Source organism: Notechis scutatus, chromosome 2 (assembly GCF_049901735.1).
Source record: "Notechis scutatus isolate UNSWTSFEM ecotype Mainland chromosome 2, rNotScu1.2, whole genome shotgun sequence".
Lineage (NCBI taxonomy): Eukaryota > Metazoa > Chordata > Lepidosauria > Squamata > Elapidae > Notechis > Notechis scutatus.
In genome coordinates, this window is record NC_142010.1 from 9,224,075 (window position 1) to 9,251,816 (window position 27,742).

Sequence of the window (27,742 nt, forward strand, 5' to 3'; positions counted from 1 at the left end):
ACTTGGGACAGCACACCTGCACTGCTCCTATCAGTGCATCCTGAAACTGAGTGTCTTTTTTCTAGGAGAGACATACAAGCCAGCGGGGGGGAAAAAACTCAGCCTCTTTAAAGAGTTGCAGACAAGTGCATTTGGACAGGCTCTGAATTTTTCTTGTTCGTTTGCCATGCAGGCTCCTACAAAACCTTCCTGTCCCAAGCTAGGATATTGTGCTGCCTTTGGTGCACCTTAAAAGGCTTAGTAAACCCTGCAAACAGGCCCAACACATTTCCAGGGGAAGCTTCCTTCCAGGCAGAACCTTTATTTATTCTTGGCGCCTTTTCCAAGTCAGGAGGCCTAACAAACCTCCTTGCTTGTGGAAATCTTTCAGAAATGCCCTCCGTTGGATCACTTCCATCCCTCTGCCCTCCTGCCTTGCTCCTTGTTCCATGTTTGGGTTTTGCTGGAAATGAAAACAGGGCAGTTCTCCTCAAGGCCAGCAACCCTTCCCCTTCCCATATCTTTCCCACAGATTTGTTTCGGTGTTCCTCTACCCCAGCCAAGAGGCCCCGTTTGATCAAAAGACAGCATATCCACATCTCCAATTCCAGGTTTCTAGACCTCTAACTGCCAGCCTGGCTCTTCTCTTGTGAATATCCCATTATTAGGTTAAGAGGCGGAGCTGCAAGAGGGGCCTCTGCCCCCTTTGGTGCTATCACCCGGTTCTTCCCGCTCTGCGCCATTTTCTTCATACACAGCAAGGTGCAGTTCCCCAACACAATGTACCCGACCGCCGGTGCGTTTAAAGGGTTCCCTTTGCGGCAGGTTTCTCTCTCGTGCTGGACCAGGGAGGCCCGCCGTCGGTAGCTTTTCCCGCAGTCTTTGCAACTATAAGGCCTCTCCCCAGTGTGCACCCTTTTATGCTGGCTGAGGTTCGAGCTGTTGCTGAAACTCTTCCCGCAGTCTGGGCATTTGTGAGGCCTCTCGCCTGTGTGGATTTTGACGTGCCGGCGGAGTTGGGATTGGCAGGGCCACCGCTTGCCACAGTAGGAGCATTCGTAAGACGGGGTCTTGGCTGGTTGAGCGAGGTCAACACACGGGCCGCTCTTTCTCACGCCCTCAGCGGCCGCCTTTTGGGAGAGGTGCTCAGGGACTCTCTTCCGGCTGGGGCTTCTGTCTGAATCACCTTCCTTGCAAACCGCTTTTTTTCTTGGCATCTTCCTGGCTGAGTTTCCTTGGGAGTGTCTCAGTCTCTCCTGACCTCCAGGCCTTCCTGCTACTTCAGGTACCCGGAGAAATGTCCCTCTGCCGCCTCTTTCTGAGGAGATGTCACTGAATTCAGCCGCCTGGACACTTTCCGGATGAAGATTCACCTCCTCGTTCTCATGTCCTGCGGCGAAGCAAGGATCTGGGTTAGTTCGTCCTCGTACGTCTTTTGGGGATATCTTGCTTGATTCTCCGCGCTCCGTTTCCTCTGGGTGGTGGCTCCAGCTCCTGTCTCCATCACCTGCCCAAAGAGAATCACAAACATTTGGCACTGAATTTCAGAAAATCTGATGACTTTCTTAAAACAACAGAGGAGTTGATAGAATCAGATAGGATGCCGATGAGTAACAATAGCAATAGCAAGTAGACTTATATACCGCTTCGCAAGGCTTTACAGACCTCTCTTAAGTGTTTTACTGAGTCAGCATATTCCCCTCCCCCCAAAAAAAATCTGAGTCCTCGTTTTACTGACCTCGGAAGGAGGGAAGGCTGAGTCAACCTTGAGACGCTCAGAATCTAATTCCTGGAGTGAGCAGTGAGCTAGCCCTGCAGTACTGCATTCTAACCACTGTGCCACCACAGCTCTTAAGAGATGGGATTAATATCTTTTTTTACATTAGGTAAAGGTTTCCCTCACATACGTGCTATTCGTTTCCAGCTCTAGGGGGCAGTGCTCATCTCCGTTACAAAGCCAAAGAGCCAGTGCTGTCCGAAAACGTCTCCGTGGTCATGTGGCCGGCATGACTAAATGCCGAAGGCGCACGGAACGCTGTTACCTTCCCACCAAAGGGGTCCCTTTTTTTTTCTACTTGCATTTTGACATGCTTTTGAACTGCTAGGTTGGGCAGAAGCTGAGACAAGTAACGGGAGTTCACTCCATTACGTGGCATTAGGGATTCGAACTGCCAATCTGCCAACCTTTCTGATCGACAAGCTCAGTGTCTTAGCCACTGAGCCACCGCATATCTTTACATTAAGGATAAACTAAGACTCTTATCTAACCATTCCCCAGGCGGTATCTCTGGGCCCAGTCTTGTTTTTTCCCCACACACACAACATCACCACACGAAATGACTCAACAATCCCAAATCGAGAATTTAGCAGGAAAGGTTTTCTTTTTTTCTGCAATAGGCTGCCATAGCCTAGTGTCAGAAGTTTTTGAACAGAAGCTTCAGTCTCTAGTAGGTTCCAAACTCTCAACCATTCTTGAATTAAGGCAGGGGTCCCCAACCACTGGGCCGCGGACCGGTACCGGTCCGTGGAACATTTCCTACCGGGCCGCCGGTTTGCTGGGCGCCGCCATCTTGTTTGACGAGAAAGTGCTTCCGGGTGAGCTTTTCCGGTTGGAAAGCGGTGTTTGGGTTCTGAAGGAATCCTCGCGCCTTAGTTTCATCGAAGGGCGGGGGCTTCGAATGAAACTAAGGCGCGAGGATTCTTTCAGCACCCAAGGCAAGGCGAGCCGAGCGACCGTCCCAAAGCGAAGCCCATCAACAAAGGTACAAAGGAGGAGTTGAAGGTGGCAGGGAGAAGCGGGGGACGGCTGGCTGGCCGGTCGCTCGGCTTGCCTTGCCTTGTCATGCGTGCTGATGCCAGTACCGGGCCGCGGATCATTTTGTGATGCCGGTACCGGGCCGCGGCACAAAAAAAGTTGGGGGCCACTGAATTAAGGTACCTCAAAGTGGGCTAATTTGCAGAATGCATCCAAAGTCTGGGACCCATACATTTTATAAAATACTCGCTCAAGTCAATACCCGTGGAAGAAAGAAGCAGAAAGAAGCAGCCCGGTGGCTAGGCGAGGCGCGTGGGATGAGTGGGGCAAGTTCCCCCCCTCCGCCCTTTCCCCCCCTCCCCTCACTACTTCGTGTTGTTCGCAATGCAAGCGACGCAAGCTTTGTGTTCCCTCGGGCCATTTGGGCAGCGCAGCCTTGTGTTCCCACACAGCCTGGATTAATTGCTTTGGGGGTGACATTTCTCTGCAGACCACCAAAATTTTCTCACAGACCATCAGTGGTCCCCGGCCCACTGGTTGGCGACCACCGTAGGATTCCTGGTTTTCACCCAGGCAGTGCCGGACCTTTTAACTCCCAATAAATCCTTTTGAAGTTTTGGAAGTTTGGCTCGAGACTCGTGATTTAAATGGGGTTTAAGTGCCGGAATCCTGACACGTTGCTTAGTATGGAGTAGCTGGTCCCATCTGCTGTTGTCAACTGAAACACTATTTCTATAGACAACCTGAGCTTGGATTTTAAACGTTTGGTGTCACATTCAGCCACTCCTACCATTGACACTTACTGAAGAAGGGAGGGCCAAAATCACTATCACGGTCAACCTCTGCGCAGTTCCCCGGCTCCTCTGTATCTGATGGGTCCAATTCTGCCTTGGGAGAGTTAACAACCACCTCTTCATACGGCTCCAGTTCCTGCAGGGAGAGAATCCAGATCAGTATGGCTGATGTTGAGGAACCACAGAAATTAGAAGAAGAAAGATGATGAATGTATGCATCCAAAATAGAGATGGTTTGCAATTATAATCATTATAACGACTAAAATGTAAATAAGCTAATATATTGTAAAAAGAAATTTAGTTAAAAGTACTCGGTGACATTATTGCTATTGTTATGTGTCAAAAAAGCACAACAAATGATGTTCTTTCTGCGCCAACTCAGAAAGCTCAAACTGCCCAAGGAGCTGCTGATTCAGTTCTACAGAGGAATTATTGAGTCTTGTCATCTGCACCTCTATAACTGTCTGGTTTGGTTCTGCAACCCAACAGGACAGACACAGACTTCAGAGGGTAATTAGGACTGCAGAAAAAACAATTAATTCTATTCTATTCTATTCTATTCTATTCTATTCTATTCTATTCTATTCTATTCTATTCTATTCTATTCTATCGAGGACCTGTATACTGCACGAGTCAAAAAGAGGGCTGTGAAAATATCTATAGACCCCTCACATCCAGGACATAAACTGTTTCAACTCCTTCCCTCAAAACGACGCTATAGAGCACTGCACACCAGAACAACTAGACACAAGAACAGTTTTTCCCCTGAATGCCATCACTCTGCTAAACAAATAATTCCCTCAACACTGTCCAACTATTTACAAAGTCTGCACTACTTCTATTAATCTTCTCATCACTTCTTATCACCCATCCCCTCCCACTTGTGACTGTATGACTGTAACTTTGTCGCTTGTATCCTTATGATTTATATTGACTGTTTCCTAGTATAGTTTGATTGCTTATTGTACCCTATGACTATTATTAAATGTTGTGCCTTATGATTCTTGACTCTTGATGAATGTATCTTTTCTTTTACCTATACTGGGAGCATTTTCACCAAGACAAATTCCTTGTGTGTCCAATCAAAGAATTCTATTCTATTCTATTCTATTCTATTCTATTCTATTCTATTCTATTCTATTCTATTCTATTCTATTCTATTCTATTCTATTCTACTCTACTCTATTCTATTCTATTCTATTCTGTTAGTGTATATTAGTAATGCTATCACTACATGTGCTAATACTTAATGTGGTATTCTTTATGGTTTTCTTCTTTTTTCTTGTAAATGGTATTGTCAACTCATAAAATATTTCTAGGGTCTTTCTAGAATTGCCAATAGAAAGAGAGGGGGGAGCAGTGCAGCAGCTTGCAAAACCGAAACTGCATTCCATAAATATTTTCAAAGATAGTAACTAGGTGACTGAAGTTTCTGCTGCGCAAAATTCTAACTGGAGAGCATGATTGATGACTCTTGGCTATGGATGTGTCCCATTGGAGAATATGAATTATGATACACCCAAGGAGTGAGGGGGAAACCAGGGTCAAGGGTGACAATGAATGATGTGTCTCAGAGTCGGCTACACCCAGGCAGTGCTGGCATGTTAACTCCCAATAAATCCTTTTGAGGTTTGGTTCTCGAGACTCGTGATTTAAATGCGGATAACTGCCGGAATCCTGACAATACACTGTATTCAAAAATGTTTATGAATAAAATTATTTTAAAAAAGCATCAACATCAGATTGAACAGCAATGATGAACATGAGCCGAGCATGGAAAAACAAGGACCTCAGCCCGGCCACCAAATGTAGGTTAGTTTTACTCTACTGTGTTCCCCATAGCTACCTACAATTGTGAAAGTTGGACCTTAAAAAAGCAAGACAGGAAGAAAATTGACTTGTTTGAGCTGTACTGTTAGAGAAGGTTTCTGTGTATTCCTTGGATAGTAAAGGTGACTAACAAGCAAGCACTGGAACAGGCAAGCATAACACCAGACATATCACTTGAAGGCTAGAATCAGAAAACTGCTTTTAGACATGCACTGGAACAAGCAAGCACTGGAACAAGCAAGCATAACACCAGACATATCACTTGAAGGCAAGAATCAGGAAACTGCTTTTAGACATCTTATGTGGGGTCTAAAATGTTATGTCTAAAAATCACTCACTCGCTTTAGACATGTTACATGGAGGAATTCCATGGAGAAAGCAGTTACGTTTGCAAGGGTTAGCAGTAAACGGAAACCAGACTGTCAAAAAACATGATGGCTGGACACCATCAAAGCTGACACCAGCCAGAGTAGAGAACAACTCAAAGAAGCAGTGCAAGATTGGAAGATGTAGAGAGACCTGGCCCAGAGAATCGCCAAGGGTCAGACTTGACATTTTCATCATCACCATCTCTTACCCTATGCCCGTCATGGCGAACCTATGGCACTTGTGCGGGCACACGAGCCCCAAGCAAACTTATCTCACTGCACATGCACGCAACTCCCTGCTGATTTTGGGGCCTTTTTCAGCCCGCCAGAGGCTTAAGGGAAGCCTCTGCAGGCTGAAAAATAGGCCTGTTTTGTCACTTCTTGTATTTCTGGAAATACCGGAAGTGATGAAATGGGCCCATTTTTTTGTCCTGCAAAGCCTGCAGAGGCTTACCTCAAGCCCCTGGCAGGCAGAAAAAGGCCTCAAACAGGAAAATCAGCTGGGAAGCACAGTGCAGGTAAGGGGACAGTGGGGGGAATGTGTGCGCATGCGCAAGGGGTGTGGGGGGGCGTGTACATTGCCTTCTGGGCACAGAAGCCCAAAAGCTTAGCCACCACTGCCCTATGCTGTGATCAGCACCAAGGCTGGCCTCCAACACAGGACAATTTGGAAGCTCAGGACAATCAACTGGCATTCATTTCCAGTTTTGGGCCAAATTGACCCATAGCAAAAAAATGGGTTCTTTTTATGATGACTGCAAAAAATGTTGTAAAATTGGATTTTATGACTGTTACTGTTGTGGCCCCTCAGCGGCTGACGGAGCTGGCAGCAGAGTTGGACAGTAGCGAGGAGGCTGGGGAGGAACCTAGGCCAGTCTTGGAAGCTGAGAAGGACTCGGACGAGGGCTCTGCACTGGAGGCAGGGATGGGGCCACGGCAGGCTGACAGTCATCAGCTGCCTTCAGACTCAGACAGCAGTGAGACGGGGAGTGTCTGGAACTGGTTACAGCCTGCGCATGTGCAGGGCTACCAGAAGACAAGAACAAATGAGAAAACAGGGTCGACTCAGGAGTAAGACCACACTTTGGAGATGATTGGCCCCTCCCCTAGGACATAAAAGAGGAGAGAATGGGACGTGAGCTTTTGCAGGAAGCAATTAGTTCGTCTGGTCGATTCAAGCTTTGAAAAGTTCTGTTTGACTCTGTGTCAAGTTTGGCCTTGCCCTGAATCTGGCAATTAGTCCTCTGGCCCCATTCCAAGTGCGATAAGGTGGGTGGTTTATAAACATTCCCCTGAAAGACCGTTCATGAAGCCTTGCAGGCTGTGAATGAACGTAATTCACAGCCGCGGAGATAAAAGAGGTTTTGCGGAACTAAGTTTGTGCTTTACGCTTTCTAAGGAAGCCTAGGTCAGAACAGTTACGACTTACAAATGCAATGAGCAGGATCCATTAAGGTTGTAATTTGAAGGCTACGTCTAACACACCAGCCAAAAATTCCAGAATTTGGAAAAGCTCTTACCTGCTGTCTTCTCTGTAGATTCAGGAGGAAATCTTCTGCTAGAGTGACAGCCTGGGCACAGGTCTGGGGTCTGCCTTCTCTTACCCAACCTTGTACATCCTCAGGCAGGATGGTCAGAAACTGCTCCAGGACCACCAGCTCCAAGATCTGCTCCTTGGTGTTCCTCTCTGGCTTCAACCACTGGTGGCAAAATCTCCAAAGCTGCTCACAAACATTTCTGGGCCCTTCAGCTTCCTGGTAGGAGAACTGACGGAAACACTGGCTCTGTTCTCCCAAGCTATCTATGTCCTCATCCCAAATCTCATCTTTGACTTGCACGGGAGAATGTGGGTCCTTCTCACAGGTCCTGCAGGTCTTCTGGTTGAATACCTTTTCTCTACTAGATCTTAGCTTGGTCTCTGCTATCCCCTTTAAGGAGGGGAAAGAAGCTCGGAATTCTTCAGGAATCTCCTCCGGTGGTGGACATCGAGCCAGGTGTGGACATCTTTCTGAAAAATAAGGAGCTTGCATGGTCTTCAGGAATTTCTGCCACTGGGTTTCCCAGCGCTGTTGCCGTTCGTCTTCCAGTTCCTGCTTGATTGGTTTCAAGAGCTTCTGGAACTGAAACTCAGCCCCAGTTCCAGCCTGGGTGACCTGGAGGCCCTTCTGGGCAGCCTTGGTTTTTTTTTCCCTTTCCATCGCCTTCAGGGTCTTCCAATTCCGTTTTGAGTTCCTTTTGCTCTGAGAATTAGAATCAAGGTTACCAACGTCATTCCTGGCCTCGTTTTGCTTTATTTCTTCCAAAACGGCTTCTCCTCTGGAAATATCGAATTGCTAACTAGAGCGTACAAAACTTTTGCTAGACCAGTACTCAAATACAGCTCATCAGCCTGGAATCTGCACTGTATATCGGACATTAATACGATTGAATGAGTCCAGAAGTATTTCACGAGAAGAATACAACACTCCTCTGCTCGCAACAGAATACCCTACACCACCAGGCTTGAGATTTTGGGCTTGGACAACCTTGAACTACGCCCCCTACGGTTGGACTTAAGCATAGTACACAAAATTATCTGCTACAATGTCCTACCAGTCAATGACTACTTCAGCTTCAAACGCAACATTACAAGAGCACACAACAGATACAAACTCAACATAAACTGCTCCAAACTTGATTGCAGAAAGTACGACTTCAGCAACAGAGTGGTCAGTGCCTGGAATGCACTACCAGACTCTGTTGTTACATCCTCTAACCCCCCACTCCTTTAACCTCAAACTCTCCACTATGGACCTCACCCCATTCCTAACAGTAAGGGGCGTGTATAAGTGCACAATCGTGCCTACCATCCCTGTCCTATTGTCCCCATTTATTCATACCTATTTCCTGTATTCTTACTCATGTTTATACTTATACCTATTATCTTGTAAGCGACTGACAAATCAAAAAATAAAAATAAAGACAGGCTGAAGTCTTAGGAAAGGGTTAAGTTCAGCAGACACAAATGTGTTGGTGAAAAGTGGCAGAAGTCCTTCTCTTCTGAGTTTTCTTTTGAGCTCCCACCCCCACCTCCCCAGTTTTCAATAGTTTCTGAAGTGAAGAACATACCCAAACTCTAGAGTACTGCTTCTCATCTTTAGCAACTTTTTAAGAGGTGTGGACTTCAGCTCCCAGAATTCCCCACATGGCTGGTGAATCCTGGGAGCTGAAGTCCAACTCATCTTAAAAGTCGTCCAGTTTGTTAGATCTACATAATCAGTCTCTACTCTGCTACAGCAGTTGTGGCATTGTCTATTTACCGCTGGGTAGGTTAAAGTGCCAGTAATTCCCTATTTTTGCAAGTATAAATTCCAGGAGTACTTCCATCCTTATGTAAGTTACACAAAGTTTGCGGAGTCCTTGATGCTGAGCTTGGTTGTTTGCTGGCAGACATTTCATTACCTAAGTAACATAGTCAGTGCTACTGAATGTGGAATTTAATTCCTGTTTAAAATACAATAAGTTGCCCTGCCACTGTTGGTGAGGATGTGGTTTTCTCCTTGGTAGTTCCTTGATTAGAGTATTGTTTTTCACTTGTTTGCCAGGTGTTAATCCCTGCTTAACTGAGTGTTGGTTGCTGGATATGATCTATTCTGGTCTTTTTGTTTCCTTCCTAACTTTTTAATGTGTCTTTTGAATGGTGTGTAAATGTGATTTAGTATCTCTATGTATCAATTGATGGCTGATTTATCTGAAATCATACCCCCCCCCTCCGCCAACCCAGGCAAAGCAAGCTACTGTAGATAAACAGGGAGCAAAACTCCTGTACTCAGTAGCACTGATGATGTTACCTAGTGGGGTAGTGGGGTAGTTGCTCTAGGGCAGTGGGGTCTTCAAACTTGACAGCTTTAAGACTTGTGGACTTCAACTCCCAGAATTCCTCCTCCAGTCGTGTCAGCTCAGGAATTCTGGGAGTTAAAATGTATAAGGTAAAGGGGGTGGCAAGCTTGAATTGACAATGAAAGGGGATAGATAACTTTTGGATAATAAGAATTAAGATGAATTTTATTGAACAAGGAATGGAATAATAGTATGTGATAAAACTTGCAAATGTGATGGACTTAAGAAAATGTGTGTAATGAATATAGAAATTGAATAAGAATATATAGATAATATTGTAAAATAAGGCATGAGAATAAAGAAAAATGAAATAAGCAATAATATATGAAATTGGATAAATGTGTGCAATGAATATAGAAATTGAGTAAGAATATGGACAATATTGTAAAATAATACATGAGAATATTTAAAGAAAAACGAAACAAGTAATAATATGATATGAAGTTGGATATCAAAGCTGAATATGTAATCATGGTCATGTTTGTATTGAAATGTAAAAACCTGGAACCACATTGTTCATCTAAAGAGATGTTTCTTTTAAATATAAAAATGAAAAAAATATTGCAAAAAAAAAAAAAAAAGGAATTCTGGGAGTTGAAGTCCACAAGTCTTAAACTTGCCAAGTTTGAAGACCCTTGTTCTAGTGCAACCTGTAAACAAAGAAAGTCTCCTTCCTGCCCCTAAAAAATAAAAATAAAAACAGAAATTGCATCTGAAATCCTATCCGATGTGGCTGATTCATTCTGCATCGATCAGCCTGAGATTACCTGCAAACGAACCAGCAAATTATTCCTGGCCCATTGTAGAGTGGATCGAAGTTCTTAACTAGCTATTTTCCCTTTCCCCGGTTGCAGGAACTGGGCTTGGCTAGTCTGGTGAAGAGAAGGACCAGGGGAGACAGGATAGCAGTCTTCCAATATTTGAGGGGCTGCCACAGAGAGGAAGGGGGTCAAGCTAGAATAGAATAGAAATTCTTTATTGGCCAAGTGTGATTGGACACACAAGGAATTTGTCTTGGTGTAAATACTCTCAGTATACATAAAAGAAAAGATACATTCGTCAAGAGTTGAGAATCATCAGGTACAACACTTAATGATAGTCATGGGGTACAATAAGCAATCAAATCATACTAGGAAACAGGCAATATAAATAGTAAGGATACAAGTGACAACGCTATTTTCTAAAGCTCCCGAAGGCCAGACAAGGAATAATGGATGGAAACTGAACAAGGAGAGATTTAACCTGGAAATAAGGAGAAACTTTCTGACAGTGGGAACAATCAACCCATGGAACAGCGTTGTCTTCGGAAGTTGTGGGAGCGCCATTACTTGAGACCTTCAAGAAGAGACTGGACTGCCATTTGTCAGAAATGGTGTAGGGTCTCCTGCTTGGGCGGGGGGGTTGGACTAGATGACCTTATAAGGTCCCTTCCAACTCTGATTACCTGTTATCTTTCACCTTTCGGTTTTGATCTTTCTGAGTTCCCTCCCTTTCCAAATAAGGTAACCCACCTTTGCTGTGGTTTGTGGGGATCCTGCTGGCTAGGTGAAGCAATGCTCTGGAGATCCACCCCAAATCTTTCTTTGAAAGGACCGGGGCTCTGCATCTCTTTCTTCTGGATAGCCCTCTTGGTCGCAGAGAATCCGGGAAGGAAACACAGCATCGTAGGGACCTCAAGAGGTCTTCTAGTCCAACCCCTTGCTCAAGGCAGGAGACCTTATATACCACCCGGGTCAAATATAGTTGCCCAATTTATTTTGGGAAATCACCAGCGACGGGCTAACTTAGGGCAATGCAGATCCTTCCTGTTGCAGCGATGCTACCCGTTTTGCAAAGCCTGTTTACCTAAATCTTCCTCCCGGCGCCTTCCTTTGACTCACCTCCTCCTGGCAGCCGTTGCATTGCAGCCTGTTGACCTCCGGCAGCGGTGCTCCTCCCTCTCAAGCTGCAAAAGGGAAATAAACAAATAAATAAACAAATACAGAACAGAGCTTCTCGCTTGTCGAGGAGTGGAGGGCTAAGAAGTAGGAAAGAGTCTGCCTCTGGGCCGCTCTAGCATAGATCTCGGTATAATTAACCCCTTTCTGGGCCGCAGGGGGTGGGGAGGAACAGGTTCGGAGCACGAGATTTTGCTGTTTTGTTTTTGGAAGGGCAAATAAACAAAGCTCATCACGTCGGATAGTGTTTCTCAACCTTGGCAACTTTAAGATGGCTGGACTTCAACTCCCAGAATTGAGTGGCTGGCTGGGGAATTCTGGGAGTTGAAGTCCAATCATCTTAAAGTTGGCACGGGTGAGAAACACTGTAGGATAACTTTTCCAATATAGAATAGAATAGAACAGAATTAGAATTAGAATAGAATTTAATAGAATAGAATAGAAAAGGAATAGAATGGAATAGAATAGAAATAGAAAAGGAATGGCATAGATAACAGATAATCAGAGTTGGAAGGGACCTTATAGGTCCTCTAGTCCAACCCCCTGCCCAAGCAGGAGACCCTACACCATTTCTGACAGATGGGAGTCCAATCTCTTCTTGAAAGTCTCAAGTGATGGCGCTCCCACAACTTCCGAGGGCAACTTCTGTTCCATTGGTTGATTGTTCTCACTGTCAGAAAGTTTCTCCTTATTTCTAGGTTAAATCTTTGTTCAGTTTAGAATAGAATAGAATAGAATAGAATAGAATAGAATAGAATAGAATAGAATAGAAGAATTGGAAGGGACTTTGGAGGTCTTCTAGCACAACCCCCCGCTTAGGCAGGAAACCATATACCATTTCAGACAAATGGTTATTCAATCTGTTCTTAAAAACAGTGTTGGAGCATTCACAACTTCTGGTGGCACGTTGTTCCACTTGCAAAATGCATGCCCTCTGAATGTGTAAGTTCCCATTAATAGCAGTAGAAGTTAGACTTATATACCGCTTCACAGTGTTTTACAGCCCTCTCTTAAGTGGTTTACAGAGTCAGGCTATTGCCCCCAATAATCTGGGTCCTCATTTTATCAACCTCTGAAGGATGGAAGGCTACCTTGAGAATCGAACCATTGGCAGCTGGCAGTCAGCCAAAGTAGCCTGCAGCACTGCATTCTAACCACAGCATCACCACACTAGGCAGCCCAGGGCATAAGAAAATTGCATGCGCTCAGAAATTCGGATCTGGAGTGTAAAGCTCCTGGCGTCCATGGGCACTTTTCTGTGTAGCTGCCTTGGCCTTCGGCCAGCATGCAGAGAGTGATATGCGCTGCGGTCTTAGCCTGTTGCACGGACAGTATCAGGTGAGGCTCCATTCAAAATCCAAGAAAGAATCCCTTAGACTCCATTGTTATAGAGAAAAGGACTTTTACTGGAAACCAAGTGGTAGCATCCAAAGAATTCAAGATCTGAGGCATTAGGTGCGAAAACCACATATACAAAGTTATGGCAAAGTTCCCACCCACAATAGTTCAAACTGGCCCTCCAATCTGAGATGTGTATAATGTCATGTGGGGTATCTTCAGGTGGTGTTTCAGACATCTGGCTCGCCAGGGTGGTTGGCCTTGGCCCACTTAGATAAGAAGCTACAGCTGCGCAATAAGCAAGCGAGGAAGTTTCCCAAGTTTTACAATCCACCATCTCAAGCCTCCAGCACTCTTCCCTCCCTTCCCACAAAAGCCCAATTAATTTTCCCTCCCCCCATTTCTATGGCAGCCGGAAAGACAAGCAGAAAGAGGAGTCTTGAAGGCTCCACTGCGGCAGGAGCAGAGGGCAGGAGCAGAGGGTCAGACGGTGTAGCATTTCTGTGATTTGGAGCACACCATGCCTGGAACACAGCAGAACTTCACCATGGGGGGTGGGGGTGGAAATTGTTAAAAGCATTAAAGCAAGAAAACACAAAGAACATGGCAGAGATAACAGGTGGGACAAAGAAAAGGCTGAAAAAGGAGTTTCAGTCATACTTGTAAAGAGTCTTCAGGGCTCTTCGAATATCAGTAAGTTCGAAGCCATTCTAAACTCAAATGAGGTTTACACATCAGGCTAAACCATAGTCAAACCTCAGGGGCACAATAGTTATTGGACAAACCATTTATCTGGGATTTGTCTAATGTATGGCATCATAAACTAACCCAGTGACCTGGGGTTAATTCAATCATCAAGTTAACCAAGTGTTTTAATCACAGAGAGCCAAACTAGCTAAAATCTTACACAAAACTAAAAAACAGAATGGGATGGTAATCTTATTAGCTTGATCAATCTCTGTCTCATTTTGTAACTAATTTTTAAGATGAAACACAACTACCATAATACAATAAAGAGCACAGAGTATCCAAAATTGTGATTAAAAAGATCTAAGATTACAAAAGAGAGGCCATATATTATCAATAAGAAATGAAGTTAGACTCTAGGCCATCCATAAAATACTGTTCCATCTTCTCATTTATACAAGGATATTTCAAAAATCAATAAGGAACGCATCTCATGAATCCATTCTTTAATATTACTTTCTGTCTGCACAGTATAATTCTCTCTCCCAAATCTAATAAAGCTGCAATTCTATAATTACCTGGAACCAAAAGAAAAAAAAAAAAACAAAGCCGCAGCTGAACAGGATCAATCATAGGAATAAAATTTCTTAAGATAAGAAATCTGATATACACAAGTTTTATAAGTGTTCCTTGAGGTCTCTCAGAAAGACACAGCAGTATGGATCCATTTCTCTCTTGAGTAACAATGGAAAAACAAAAAACATGGAGCTATCAAAAGTGGGGAAGATGATGATAACCCAATAAAAAAAGGGAAACAGTTTTTTTTTGAGAGGATGAGCTTTTGGGTGAGTTAACACAACCATAGATGGAGTTGAACACCACCTTATAGGAATCACCTTCCCTCTTCCACTGCAAATCATTCACAACCAGCTTGAACCAGGATTGTCCCATGAAGACCAAAGCAGGAAATGCTCCAAGCTTCTGGAATGCCAGTTGGCCCCGTTGCTATGTCAACAGCAACGCTCAACAGATACCTAGATGCCATGGTGATGGAATAGATGTTTGGGTCTTGGAGAATGGTTAGATAGATGTGTCCATGGTCAAATTAATTTAGGCAGGAAGAAACCCAAAACTTTAAAAACCCCAAAAACTTTAACCTTAGACTGTCTACTATTGACCTCACCCCTTTCCTAAGAGGTCTGTAGGGGGCGTGCATAAGCGCACCAACGTGCCTACCGTCCCTGTCCTATTGTTTCTCTTATTCTTCTTTTATTTTTCTTATATGTACCCATTTCATGTATTCACAACTATGTATACACTTATACTTATTTTGTAAACAATTGGCAAATCAAATAAATAAATAAATAAATAAATAAATAAATAAATAAATAAATAAATAAATAAAGCTGTTTCTAAAGGAACTGTGTTTGCAAAATCACTTTTGGATAAAAAAAAGGCAAGGAGCTGTGTTCAGGACATACAGTGAGAAGCTTTGCAGATCCACATATATCAATCACTATTGCTCATGATAGCTTTAAAAATTAACTTCTTTTAGAGGTGCAATCAAGCAGAATGGCAGGAGCTGCTTCTGTATTCACCTTATGGCAGGGATGGGATTCAAAATTCTTAACAATCGGTTCTTGGGCATGGCCTAATTTGTGGGTGTGGCTTGGTGGTCATGTGACTGGCTGGGCATGGCTTGTATGTAAATATTATAAATATTTATGTAAATATTGATGTTTTATTAAAAAGAGAGCAACTTTTACCCAAAATCAGGCAAAGCAGGCAGGCAGATTGAGTTCCTCACAGAATCACACATTCAGAGATCTATCTTTCTGCCATTGGCTACCTGAGGCTGTCACATAAAATTTGCTTGCAAGCAAACTCACAAAATTAAGTCACAACACACCATGTATGTAAATATTGAATTTTTTTATTAAAAAAAGAGCAACTTTTACCCAAAATCAGGCAAAACAGGCAGGCAGATTGGGTTGCTCACAAAATTGCAGATTCACTTAGAGATCTGTGTTTCTGCCATCGGCTAGCTGAGTCTTCAACCAAATAATAGAACCTTCAGTCCTAAGGGAGGTTCGGATCAGAGCTGAAGATCTAAAGATTAGCTACAAAGCAAGAAATCCAACAATTTCCTGCTTCCTAGCTAATCTAAATCTCCCAGCACAGCAGAAGAGTTGATGGTCGGGAAAAAAAAAGGAAAAATAGCAACTTAGCAGGCAAATTTGCCAGGTAAGGAGTGAGTGGGCAGGGACGGTTCCCCTAGGCTATGTGGGCGGTACAGCCTTGTGTTCCCGTGCAGCCTGGATTAATTGCTTTGGGGGATGCTCTGGGGGTGACATTTCTCTGCGGACCACCAAAATTTTCTCGCAGACCACCAGTGGGCCATGGCCCCCTGGTTGGCGACCACTGCTCTGACTGGCTCCGCCCCCTTCTATTCTCTGTCTCCCGAGTCCCAGCTGATGGACTGGGTCTTCTTTCGTTGCCCTGCAGAGGAGAACGGAGCTGGAAATCAGGTTAGTGGGGTGGGGATTTTGCAGTAACCTTCCCCTGCCACATCCACCAAGCCATGCCCACCAAGCCATGCCACAGATAGTCCTTGATCTACGACCACAATTGATTCCCAAAGTTTCTGTTGCTAAGCAAGACAGTGGTTAGGTGAGCTTTACCCCATGTTACGACCTTTCTTGCCACAGTTGTCAAATTAGTAACACGGTTGTTAAGTGAATCTGGCTTCCCCATTGACTTTCCTCATCAGAAGGTTGCAAAAGGGGATCACAGTGACCCCAGGACACTGCAACCGTCATAAATATGAATCAGTTGCCAAGCGTCCGAATTTTGATCTTGAGAGCATAGGGATGCTGCAACAATCGTAGATGTGAAATAAATCATAAGTCACTTTTTTCAGGGTTGTTGTAAGTTTGAACGGTCACTAAATGAATGGTTGTAAGTCTAGGACTACCTATATTCAGGTTAGGACTACTGTATCTGTTCAGCGGTGCTTTGCCGATTGACAGGTGTGGCTTGGTGAAATAAAAAAAACAGTCCAGGTGTGTGTGTTGATAAGCCAACACATTTATTCAGGTGAATAAAGACGGGTCCCCTTCTGAAAAGGAAGGAACCCTGAACATAGTGTAAGGCAGATATTTATACACTAGCTGGATACCCGTGCTTCACTCTGAAACGATATGGTCGGGGTTAGTTTTTGGGGAGGAGAATAAGGGGGGAAATTCTGCCTCTGCCTAACAGCATCCATCCGTATTCACGTGGCCAGCATCCTGTCAGTGTGTGAGAGGGTTGAGGGCTGTTTGGAAACTGAAACAGTATTTGCTGTGTGAGCAAGGAGACAGCAAGGAGCCTAGGCGTGGCTGAACTCAACTATTCTGTACTAAAGCTGCTTGCTGCTGTGAAAGTAAAACTGAAACTCCTCTCCTCTGATTGTGTTTTGCATTTGGAACAGATTTCTTTTCAGGTGGGGAGGGAGAGTAGAAATCCTTAGCATCAGAGCGTGTTAATAATAATAATATAGGAAATACTAATGCTCTGATGGTCATTTTGAAAAAAATCCTTTCTCAGTGAGTACCTAGAAGCCAAGAGGAACATACATAGCAAATTTCAAGTTTGTAGGCTTTGTGGTTCTGGAGATTTTGTAATGATGCATGAGTGTTTTTTCGCTTTTATATATATAAAAAAGATTCCTTTGCTTTTACTTAGTTACATAACAGGAAACTGGCACACAACAGATAAGGTATAGAAATATAGGAATTATAAAAGTAGTCAAGCATGCCTTCTGCAGTTCTGGTTACAGAACTAATATTAATTGTTATATATTTGCATACTTATCTATGATAGGTTGGTCCGTGGTGGCGGGAGATTTGAAGAGCCGTCATTGGCCACGAGCCGCAAGCAGCCAGCTATAAAAAAGGCTGCCGCGGTTTCTCCGCATGCGATTACTAGAAAGAAAATAAAAAGGGAAAAAGGTCAACTGGGTCTCGAGTCTCTTTTCCCACAACGCATCACTGGCGACGAAGGTGGGACAAAGGAGCCCAGTTGTGCACGTGGCAACGAGGACCGAGCGAGACGAAATGGCCGGGAACAACTCGCCACCCGCACCATTCAACCCAACAACCAAAGACTGGGAATCCTACATCGACCGATTCCTCATGTTTCTAGAAGGGCGCGATCTCCAAGGAATATCCGAAAATAGGAAGAGAGCCGTCTTCCTCACCCACTGCGGTCCCACAGTATTCAAAATGGCAAAGGCATTGGCAGCACCCAACGATGTAAAGACGATGGTGTGGACGGACCTAGAGAAATTACTGCGAGCCCACTATGCACCAACCGTTTCATGCGTCATCAAAAGACACGAATTTTATTGGCGCGACCAAAAGGAAGACGAGAGCATCGGAGATTTTGTTGCAGCACTAAGAGACATTGGCGGAGCATGCGAATTTCTAAACGTGGATGAGGCCATGAGGGACCGCGTGGTCCTCGGATTAAAGGACCTTACACTACAGGGTCGACTACTAACAAGACCTAAGATAACATTGAAGGAGGCAATAGAAGAAGCCACCGCAGCGGAAGCCACACAGAAATCGGCAGCCACCATGCGACAAATGAATAAATTACCAAAAGAAACCCAAGAAGATACTAATCAAACACGCAGTCTCTTTTCCCACAATGCAACATTAATATTTCTCAAAATACTTCATTCTTCTAGGAGGAGGGGTGGTAGAATAGAATGGGAACAGAAGTAGACAGAACAGAACAGAACAATAGTTGGAAGGGACCTTGGAGGTCTTCTAGTGAGTCTAACCCTCTGCAGGAAACCATTTCAGATGAATCTCTTTTTAAAAATTTCCAGTGTTGGAGCATTCACAGCTTCTGGAGGCACTGATTAATTGTTGTAACTATCAGGAAATTTATCCTTAGTCCTAGGTTGCTTCCTCCCTTGATTAGTTTCCATCCATTGCTTCTTCTCCTGTCTCAGGCGCTTTGGGGAATAGCTTGACTCCCTCTTCTTTGTGGCAGCCCCTGAGATATTGGGACACTGCTATCATGTCTCCCCTGGTCCTTCTTTTCATTACACTAAACATATACCCAATTCCAGCAACCGTTCTTTATACGTTTTAGCCTCCAGTCCCCTAATCATCTTTGTGGCTTTGTCTTTCTAGAGTCTCAACATCTTTTTTTTTTTTTTAACATTGTGGCGACCAAATGATGGCAATATAAAACTATTCCCCCTTAAAGCAGTGTTTTTTCGAACTTGGCAACTTGAAGATGTGCGGACTTCAACTCCCATGATTCCCCCGCTCAGCATCGTCTTTAAAAAACAAAACAAAAAAATAACACCACTTCCGCTAGCCGGTTTCATCCGAGCTCGACTCCTTGGCCATAAAAGAGTTAAAGGCACGGAGTTGACACTCCTAGAGGGGCCTCATAGCTAGATGGTCGAGGAAAGCGACTTCCTGTTTGCCGCCGAGCTCCCGAGAAGAAAGAGCAGGTAAAAAAGTAAGCGGGGCGGCGAGTCGTGGGGAAACGGCTACACGCGTCACGGGCCGTTGTAAGTCGGTCTGCGAGAGATGCGGCCTACGAAAAAGAAGTGTCGGAAGGGTTTGGCATCATTTTGCCCACCGTCCAAGTGGAAGGCCGGTTCTGGGCAAGACATTATTTATTATTATTATTATTATTATTATTATTATTATTATTATTATTATTATTATTATTATTATTATTATTATTATTATTATTATTATCACTATCACTATCACTATCACTATCACTATCACTATCACTATCACCACTATCACTATCATTTCCCACCGATTCTTCCCGTATAGATACAGCTAAACATTCTTTTCCAGTTTTGGGTTGTCCACCTGCCAGGTGTGACAAAACTCCTCTCTTGGGTATGGCAGCATAAATAAATAAATAAACAAATAAATGAACCGTTAATGCATAATCTGCACAGACAATTGGTTTTTTTGGGGGGAGGGGGTTGTTTTCCCCAAGATCTCATTCATTAAAAAGCCTTTTTTTAATTGCAGGGACATAATGGGTGAAAATTAGGATTAAAAACAAAACAAAACCATTCTGCCCCAGTTATCGGGTGATTTTTCTGCTTTGTTATCTTGATCTGGAAAATCAGAAGTGTGGAACACTTTTGCTGGAGGGGAGGGAAGCTTAGCTGTCAAGTCACCTCCAAACCAGGGGTCTTCCAACCTTGGCCACTTTAAGCCTGGAGGCTCCCAACTGGGGAATTCTGGGAGTTGAAGTCCTCCAGGCTTAAAGTGGCCAAAGTTGGAAGACCCCTGCTCCAAACTGAAGGGGTCCTTAGTGCTCTCTGAGCTGGCTTGTTTTCTTGCAGACGTTTCATTAGCAATAGCACGTAGACCTGTGATGGTGAACCTATGGCATGCGTGCCACAGGTGGCATGCAGAGCCATTTGTACTGGCACACGAGCTGCAGGCAAACTTACCTCACTGTGCATGCGCGTGCCTCACAGCTGATTTTCAGCCAGCTTCAGGCCTTTTTTGGACTCCCAGAGGCTTGAGGAAGGCTTCTGTAGGCTTCTTCAGGCTGAAAACTAGGCCAGGAAATACCGGAAGTGACAAAACGGGCCTAGTTTTTGGCCTGAAAAGCTGGCAGAAGCCTTCCACAAGCCTCTGGGAGGCCGAAAAAGGCCTCAAACTGACTGAAAATCAGCTGTGAGGTGCAGTGCAGGTAAGGGGATGGCGGGTGGGTGAGTGGGGATTGCACGCACATGCATAGGTGGTGTGGGGTGGGGGCACATTGCCTTCTGGGTGCTGGCACGCGAGTGCGAGCGTGCAAATGCGCACACAATTTTTGCCACAGGAGCCCAGAAAGGTTAGGCACCACTGACTTAGGCCAAGGGTCTTCAAACGTGGCAAGTTTAAGACTTGTGGACTTCAACTCCCAGAATCCCTGAGCTAACAGGAGTGTAGGAGGAATTCTGGGAGTTGAGGTCCACAAGTCTTAAAGCTGTCACATTTGAAGACCCCTGACTTAGACTTATATACCGCTTCACAGTGCTTTACTGCCCTCTCTAAGTGGTTTTACAGAGTCGGCATATTGCCCCCAACAATCTGGGCCCTCATTTTACCGACCATGGAAGGCTGAGTCAACCTTGAGCCTGGTGGGATTTGATCTGCCAAATTGCAGGCAGCTGGCTGTCGGCAGAAGTAGTTTGCAGTACTGCATTCTTATCACTGCGCCATGAAGGCTCTTACCCAAGCTATTATTTTTAATAGGTTTTTTTTTTATTTTTAATATTTTCACTTTTATGACCATTGCAGCATCCCCATGGTCACATGATTTACATTTGGATGCTTGGCAACTGATTCACATTTATGACGTTCGCCGTGTCCCGGGGTCATACGATCCCCCTTTTGTGACCTTCTGACAAGCAAAGTCAATGGGGAAACCAGAGTCACTTCAACAACCCTGTGACTAATTTAACAATTGCAATGATTCATTTAACAGATATGGCAAGAAAAAGTTGTAAAACGGGGCAAGGCTCACTTAACAAATTTCTCACAATATAAATTTTGGGCTCAATTGTGGTCATAAGTTGAGGACTACCTGTATACAATATAATGAAGGCAAACCTCTGAACTCAATTTTTCACTCTTGAGACCCCAATCCTGCCACTTCCAAGTGTGTGTGTGTGTGTGTATTTTCCCAAATTTTGTTCTATTGTACTTTACTAATTTATTAATTTTTTCTTTTTATTGTTTTTTCTTTTTTGTTTTAAATATGGTTTTACATTGTGTAAGCCTCGAGTTGCCATGGGCGAATATATATATATGGCATCTTAAGAGCACTATCTCTTCACAAGAGATCCCCAGAAGTTTTGGAGGGTATAGTTATTTCCAATTCTTGAATAATTACCTCAGTATTCTTTGTATATTGACGTATTTGCTTGCAAATGTTGGAATAGCTTTTAGTCCTGTCATTTTCTATTTTTCAGTGCAGGTAGCAAGAGGAAATTCTATCAATTCTATGAAAGACGACAATTAGACATTTTTGGATGCTTCACTGCTTTCCTTCCAAGCAGTTTTGTTGAACGATTCTTTTAGGCTGTTGATGCTGGAAAGATCCAAAAAGACTTCTGCAGTGGTCCTCCAGGATTGATGCTGAAAAAGAGGAAGGAAAAATAAAACAAATCAAAGTTTCTGTGGAGGAAATGGCCGTCGCACACAAAACAGAGGCAACCAAGTGCCTCCTAAAAGAAAATGTTGATCCGGAAATCAAAATGGAGGCGCAATGTTCCTCGGGCCTTCAATCCGGAGAAGGAAAGAAAAGAGAAGATTTCCCAGAAACTGGGAAGATTAAGCAGGAGTTTATCCATCACGTGAAACAAGAGCCAGAAGAAGGGCCCTCTGGAAATTGGGACGCCCAGCTGCAAGAGTTTCTGAAGACGCTGCAGTCTCCCGATTATGGCAGAGAAAGCCCTTCACTGGCCTGGAATGACCCTAAATCCACTCAGGTGCTCTCTCAAAGGATGAGGGATGCCAGCAACTGTCCCAGAGGCGTTTGGGTGGCTCCGGCCCAGCCGCACCTGGCTGTTGAAGCCCAGCGGGAGTATGAGAGTTCTCAGGAAGCCGCATCCGGCGGGAAGGGGCAGAAGGGGGCGGTGAGTGGGCCCGGGGCCAAGCTGGAGAAACACCGCCAGCAGTTCCGGGAGCTGTGTTACCAAGAGGCCGAAGGGCCTCGCAAACTCTGCAGGCACCTCCAGGAACTTTGCCACGAGTGGCTGAAGCCAGAGAAACACACCAAGGACCAGATCCTGGATTTGGTGACGTTGGAGCAGTTCTTGGCCATCCTGCCTTCGGATATGCAGAGCTGGCTGAGAGAAAACATGCCGAGGACCTGCACTCAGGCCGTGTCCCTGGCAGAGGAGTTCATCGTGAGGCAGCAGGTCAAAGGCTGGAGCAAGCAGGTGAGACTCTGGATAAAGGCGACCTTGAAAGACTGTTGCGGGGGCGACGCACAAAATCTTCTGTGTGAATGACATGCCCTGCAGTTTTAGCTAACATATATATATGTTGTGGCTCCGGGTTTGGATTCTGATCCTGTGGCAGATATGAGTTCAAGTGAGGAAGACATGGCAGAGAAATATGAACCGGCATTGCTGAGTGATTGGAATAGTAACCAGGATGAGGAGATGGAGGTAACAAGGGATGACAGACCTGAAATATTAGAGTAGTCAGAACCTTCGACCTCCTCTGATGCTTTATCTAATCAGCAGCCGGGAATGGATGACAGGGAAGGAAGGAGGGAGTTTTCCAGCGGAGATGAGAATCTGGAAAACTTATGGTTAGATGTTAGGAACAGGAGACGACTAAGGAGACAAACCCAGTTAGAAAGAAAGAGAAGAGCGAGCCAATAATTAGGGTAATTAGCACGTGGCTTAAGTATAAAAGGACACAGCTGGCCTGGTGGAATTCGCCAGAAGCAAAGTGACTTATTGAGTGAGGACGTTACAGCAAGAAGCTCTGAGGCTTGAGATTTATTGCCAAGACTGGCTTGCCGGACAGAGTAAAGATTTATGCTGTGGATTGGGATTTCTGCCAGCCGTTATCTTGTGAGACTTTATTCTGTTTGAATTACTTATGAAACGGCTGCTTTCTGTTTTGCTCGCCTCACGCCTGTGAGGAAAGGAACCAGGTCCATGTTGAAATTCTTGCTGTGTCCCCTCCATGGAAGAAGCTTGCAAGCAGCCTATTTTTTTTTCCTCCCCAAGTTTTGTGTTTAATCCTTTCAGCCAGGGTTTCTCAAGTTTGGCAACTCAAGAGAAGTGGACTACAATTCCCAGCATTATCCAGGTACCCTGATGGCTAGAGATTTGGGGAATTGAAATCCATACAACTTAAAGCAAGGTTGAGCAACATTGCAATTAAACTACGGTACTCTGAGATAACTTTGCAATTATAAGTCCATGAATGAGTTTATTCCCTTCCTGTCCCATTGTCTCAACATCTGTTTCCCCTTTGCTGCTCCAGATGATGGGGATGATGGAGGGGGAATCTGAAAAGCCCCCCAAAGGAAACCAAGCTCTGTCGGAAATGGTGAAGGCACAGCTTTTTAGAGAAGCCAAGCAGGAAGCTGGAGAGAATGCAGGCTCAGTGGGTAAGTCACTTTGAGCACCCGGCAGATCAAATATTAGGGGCTTCTTTGGACTCTTCTGCATGGCAGCTTTTGTCAGGGTAGTGATTTAAGAGCTGGCCAGTTGATGCAATGATGTAATGATGGGAATGAGTCAACAGTGTTTTTTTGGCTGTTATCCCTTTAAGAGTCTGTATAATAAGAGGCCCTGTTAGGGCATCTCTCTCTCTCTCTCTCTCTCTCTCTCTCTCTTGCTGTGTGTTCTTCCCTGCTGTAATTGCTGCTTGTTTGACTTCTGCCTGTAGTACGTGTATGTATAGTATATATTCTTTTGTAGCTAAAACCACTATTTATTACAAACCTCTGTCTGCTATTATTGCTCCTCGGTTGTCTCACGTAGTAAAGCTGTGCGCACTCTTATAGCTTTAAGCTGCTTGTCTCCAATAGCTGATACCAGTTGGCAATGGCACCTTCAACGTTATCTAGTGCAGGGGACCCAAACCCCTGATCCATGGACCAACACCAGTCCACGGCATGCCAGAAACCGGGCCGCACAAACAAGCAATAGCACTTAGACTTATATACCGCTTCATAGTGCATTACAGTCCTCTCTAAGCGGTTTACAGAGTCAGCATACTGCTCTCCCAACAATCTGGATCCTCATTTTACCCACTTTAGAAGGATGGAAGGCCAAGTCAATCTTGAGCCGGTCAGACTCAAACTGCTGGCAGCCGGCAGTCAGCAGAAGTAGCCTGCAGTACTGCCTTCTAACCATTCTGCCGCCACAAAGCCCCATCTGCAGGATGAAGGCAGCATGTGAGACCAGCTCCCCCTCCAGCCTGTGGAAAAACCTTACTCCACCGAACCAGTCCCTGGTGCCCAAAATGTTAGGGGCCACTGATCCATAGTTTCTCAACTTGGGCAACTTTAAGATGGGTTATGTCGTGGCTTCTCCCCTTAAACATTCTAGTGTTCCCACCCCCTAAAAGAGAATGTGAAACGGAGAAAGTAAGAGTGGGTAACCCTACAAAAAAGGATTGTTGTGGTGGCGTTATCAAAGAAGTAGGAAGCCTCACAGGAGAACATGTTATATTATTTCCAAAACATATCCCCGATTTGAAAAACGAGCCTCGTATACGAGCCTCAATAATGAAAGATTGTCCTCTTTTTGTAATACAAGGCTTTTTAACCTTCAAAATACTCTCTTGACTACTAGCTAGTCTGTTAGAGTTTGCAGCAGAAATTCAATTCCAGAAAACACACAGATGACGGATTCGGCAGGATCATTAACTTCTCTATAAACCTATTAACATGAGTAAAGTTTACAATACCATTTGTAGATTCTTTCCACATAACATAAGCAAAACAAGCAGCAGCAGTTCAGAGCAGATATCAGTTTCAGCAAGCAAGCAAGACTAGTGTCATGTCCCTGACAGAGTCTGAATCCGAGGAAGACAAAACAGCTGACGGGGTGGGAGTGTGGCTCCGTTGGCTGTGGAGGAGGCTGGGGAAGGGCAAAATCTGGCTGGGCAGAGCAGGGGGAGTTAGAACAAGGGAGAGTGAGTTCAGAGGAAGACTCAGGCCCAACTCCTCTTCATCCTATATGGCACGCAGGGAGGAACGGAGAATAGAGCAACGCGGATTATGTGGCTTATGGGGGAGGAAAGGGCCCTGATTCCCTTCATTAGCCACATCCAGGAATGAAAGTTTATAAGAACTGAATGCTGACTGTGGCAGCTGCTGGGAGCAAACGTGACTTTATCCAGTGTTGTCTTTGCTTATCTGTGTTCCTGGCGTCTTTCCAATCGTGTGAGTTTTGCCGTCACATCTGCCAAACTAATTACCTCAGTTTGGCTTGATTGGACTTAAAGTTACAGTTTTTGTTGACCATGTTTTAGACTTGATTCCCTGCAGTTAAAGGCTGTTCCTTGGGAGAGGTTTTCTCCAGCTAGAAGGTAACCTGGACATCGGGGGCAAAGTTGGAGCTATTAAAGGGACTCTTATTGATTATCTGAATGTGTTGCCTTTGTGCCACGCCCCGGGTCATCACAACTGGTTTCTCTTTCACTTGAGAGCTGAGCACAGAACAGAAATCAACCACGCCCAGATTCTCCCTTTAAGTTTCAGCCCCCAATTCAGCTGTCATTGGCTCACCTTGTTACTAAGCTCTATTTCAGTTCATGAATATATTCTAACATAGTCTCCTATTTTTATTTTTTGCCTCCCCCTACAGACGACGGTTGGCCTGAGCCACAGAGGACATCGCTGAGAATGGCTAGAGAGAATTACTTCCTCGCTCCAGGTACACCTGATGGGAATCAACCCGGAGCAGAGCAGCAGGAGGGAAACAAAAGCAAGGCAGTGACCGACGAGCTGGGCCCCCCACAAGGGTTTTTGCAAGCTGCTCCCGAATCCCCTTCCCTCAACACCACGGGGAAGTGCGACGCAGAGGGCCTCAGCCAAAGCTCCCCGCTCGACGCGGGCGAGAATCCTGACCCGGAGGAGAAGCGTTACAAGTGCTGGCATTGCAGCCAGGCTTTTGGCAGCAGCTTGGATCTCTTGGCCCACGAGAGGACCCACGTGGACGAGAAGCTCTACATCTGTTCCCACTGCGGAGAGAAGATGAGAATCCGCGCCGGGCAGGTCTCCCACATCTGCTCCCACTGCGGCAAAAATTTCGGCTGGATTCCCAAAGAGAAGCTCAGCGCCGACCGAGAGAGATGCTTCATGTGTTCGGAGTGCGGGAAGTGCTACACTCGGAGGACGGACTGCCTAAAGCACCAGAAAACCCACGCCGGAGAGAAACTCTTCCTTTGCACGGTCTGCGGGGAAAAGTTTGCATCGTACACCTCCCTCAAAATGCACCAGGTGGCCCATCGAGGGCAAGACACTTTCCAGTGTTTCCACTGTGGGAAAGCTTTCATGTCCAGGTCACACATGTTGCTGCACGAACTGATGCACAAGAACAGCTGCTCGTACTGCGGGAAAAGCTTCACCCGAAAATCAGAACTGTGTGAGCATGAGAAAACTCACACCGCCACAGAGTAACCTCCTTTTAACTCTAGAAAAAAAAAAAAAACATTTCCTTGAACCTCAGGCAACCAAGCCCCAGTTTGAAGGGCCGGGGAGACACCCGATCCCTCAAAAGCCTTACAGCTCCCAAGTTTTATTACCCATATATTTTCTTTATTTTCTTTAAAAAAAAAATACAAAAAAAAGTAAGAAAACAAGTCAAAACTTTTTACTAGAAAGTCATTCTAAAAGGGCTGTGCGGGGATTCCAAGTTGGAGTGTTTATAAGAGTACGAACACAGCAGTTCTCTGTGATTGTGTAAAGCTGTTTTTGTCCTTTCATAGGATACGATGCCAGCTGGGAGGCCTTGTTGCAAGAAAAGGCATAGCTGCTTTGTAGACAGATGCCACATTGGCACTCGAAATTTATTTTTCAAGTGATCAGATCCAGAATTAAACTGTATGGTTCAGCTACTACCTAAACTTGATTGTAATTAAATTTAAAGACAAGTCAAACGGAGCACTTTCATGCTCCCGATGCTATTTTTTTTTTTTTTTAGAGAGCACACAAGCACTCCAAGCTTGGCTCAGCCTTAGGATGAAAAAATAAAATTCATAGATGTCATTTTTGTTACAGATTCATAGGGCTGGAACGGATCTTGGTGGTCTTCAACCCTCTGTCCAAGTGATGATTTCATATAAAAAGAAACACCTTTTTGATGTTGCTGTAAAACTCTTCAGTCGGTTTGTGAGCCACATTTAAATGCAAAATGACTAAGATATTTAAAAGTAGGATTTACATGTTCAAAATGTTTGCAGAAAGAGACATCTCTTAGTAAAAGTTTGGCCTCTGATGGCACAGTGTAGTAACGCCTTCATTTATTTGCCCAGAATTGTTTTGTGGAAAAATGAGATGATGGACAGAAGCTGATGCCATGGGTCTCGTGGAACTTGATTGTGTTTTTAAAAAGGAAAAGAAAAAAAAAAAGCCCAGCAACGCAGCAGGAAGGGGGCATTGTGAGCA

The 27,742-nt window shown here is 44.7% G+C and overlaps 2 protein-coding genes across 5 annotated transcripts; one reads left to right on the plus strand and one right to left on the minus strand.

The window, feature by feature from the left end:
- Positions 1-285: 285 nt before the first annotated feature.
- LOC113427077 (uncharacterized) lies at positions 286-11,805 on the minus strand. Of its 3 annotated transcripts, none has more exons than XM_087953102.1 (4): positions 11,486-11,805; positions 7,247-7,966; positions 3,538-3,664; positions 286-1,486 (listed from the first exon to the last, which is right to left on the minus strand). In XM_087953102.1, exons 2-4 carry the CDS (start codon positions 7,922-7,924, stop codon positions 603-605), a joined length of 1,689 nt encoding a protein of 562 aa, XP_087809228.1. In that variant the 5' UTR covers positions 7,925-7,966; positions 11,486-11,805; the 3' UTR covers positions 286-602. The 3 variants fall into 3 exon arrangements, with proteins under 3 accessions (XP_087809228.1, XP_087809229.1, XP_087809230.1); XM_087953103.1 differs by having other exon boundaries at positions 11,451-11,745; XM_087953104.1 differs by lacking the exon at positions 11,486-11,805 and adding an exon at positions 10,373-10,554.
- A 7,196-nt stretch (positions 11,806-19,001) lies between these two features.
- Positions 19,002-27,584, plus strand: LOC113427076 (uncharacterized). Of its 2 annotated transcripts, none has more exons than XM_026689549.2 (4): positions 19,002-19,082; positions 21,570-22,541; positions 23,605-23,731; positions 25,941-27,584. In XM_026689549.2, exons 2-4 carry the CDS (start codon positions 21,786-21,788, stop codon positions 26,753-26,755), a joined length of 1,698 nt encoding a protein of 565 aa, XP_026545334.2. In that variant the 5' UTR covers positions 19,002-19,082; positions 21,570-21,785; the 3' UTR covers positions 26,756-27,584. The 2 variants fall into 2 exon arrangements, with proteins under 2 accessions (XP_026545334.2, XP_087809226.1); XM_087953100.1 differs by having other exon boundaries at positions 19,019-19,082; positions 21,575-22,541.
- The last annotated feature ends 158 nt before the right edge of the window (positions 27,585-27,742 follow it).

Coding starts and splice junctions, on each gene's coding strand:
- LOC113427077 (XM_087953102.1), bottom strand. CDS start 7,924: ATGGAAAGGGAAAAAAAAACCAAGGCTGCCCAGAAGGGCCTCCAGGTC. Junction 3,665..7,246: donor ATCTACAGAGAAGACAGCAG/GTAAGAGCTTTT, acceptor CTCTCCCTGCAG/GAACTGGAGCCGTATGAAGA. Junction 1,487..3,537: donor TTTTGGCCCTCCCTTCTTCA/GTAAGTGTCAAT, acceptor CTCTTTGGGCAG/GTGATGGAGACAGGAGCTGG.
- LOC113427076 (XM_026689549.2), top strand. CDS start 21,786: ATGGCCGTCGCACACAAAACAGAGGCAACCAAGTGCCTCCTAAAAGAA. Junction 22,542..23,604: donor TCAAAGGCTGGAGCAAGCAG/GTGAGACTCTGG, acceptor TTGCTGCTCCAG/ATGATGGGGATGATGGAGGG. Junction 23,732..25,940: donor AGAGAATGCAGGCTCAGTGG/GTAAGTCACTTT, acceptor CTCCCCCTACAG/ACGACGGTTGGCCTGAGCCA.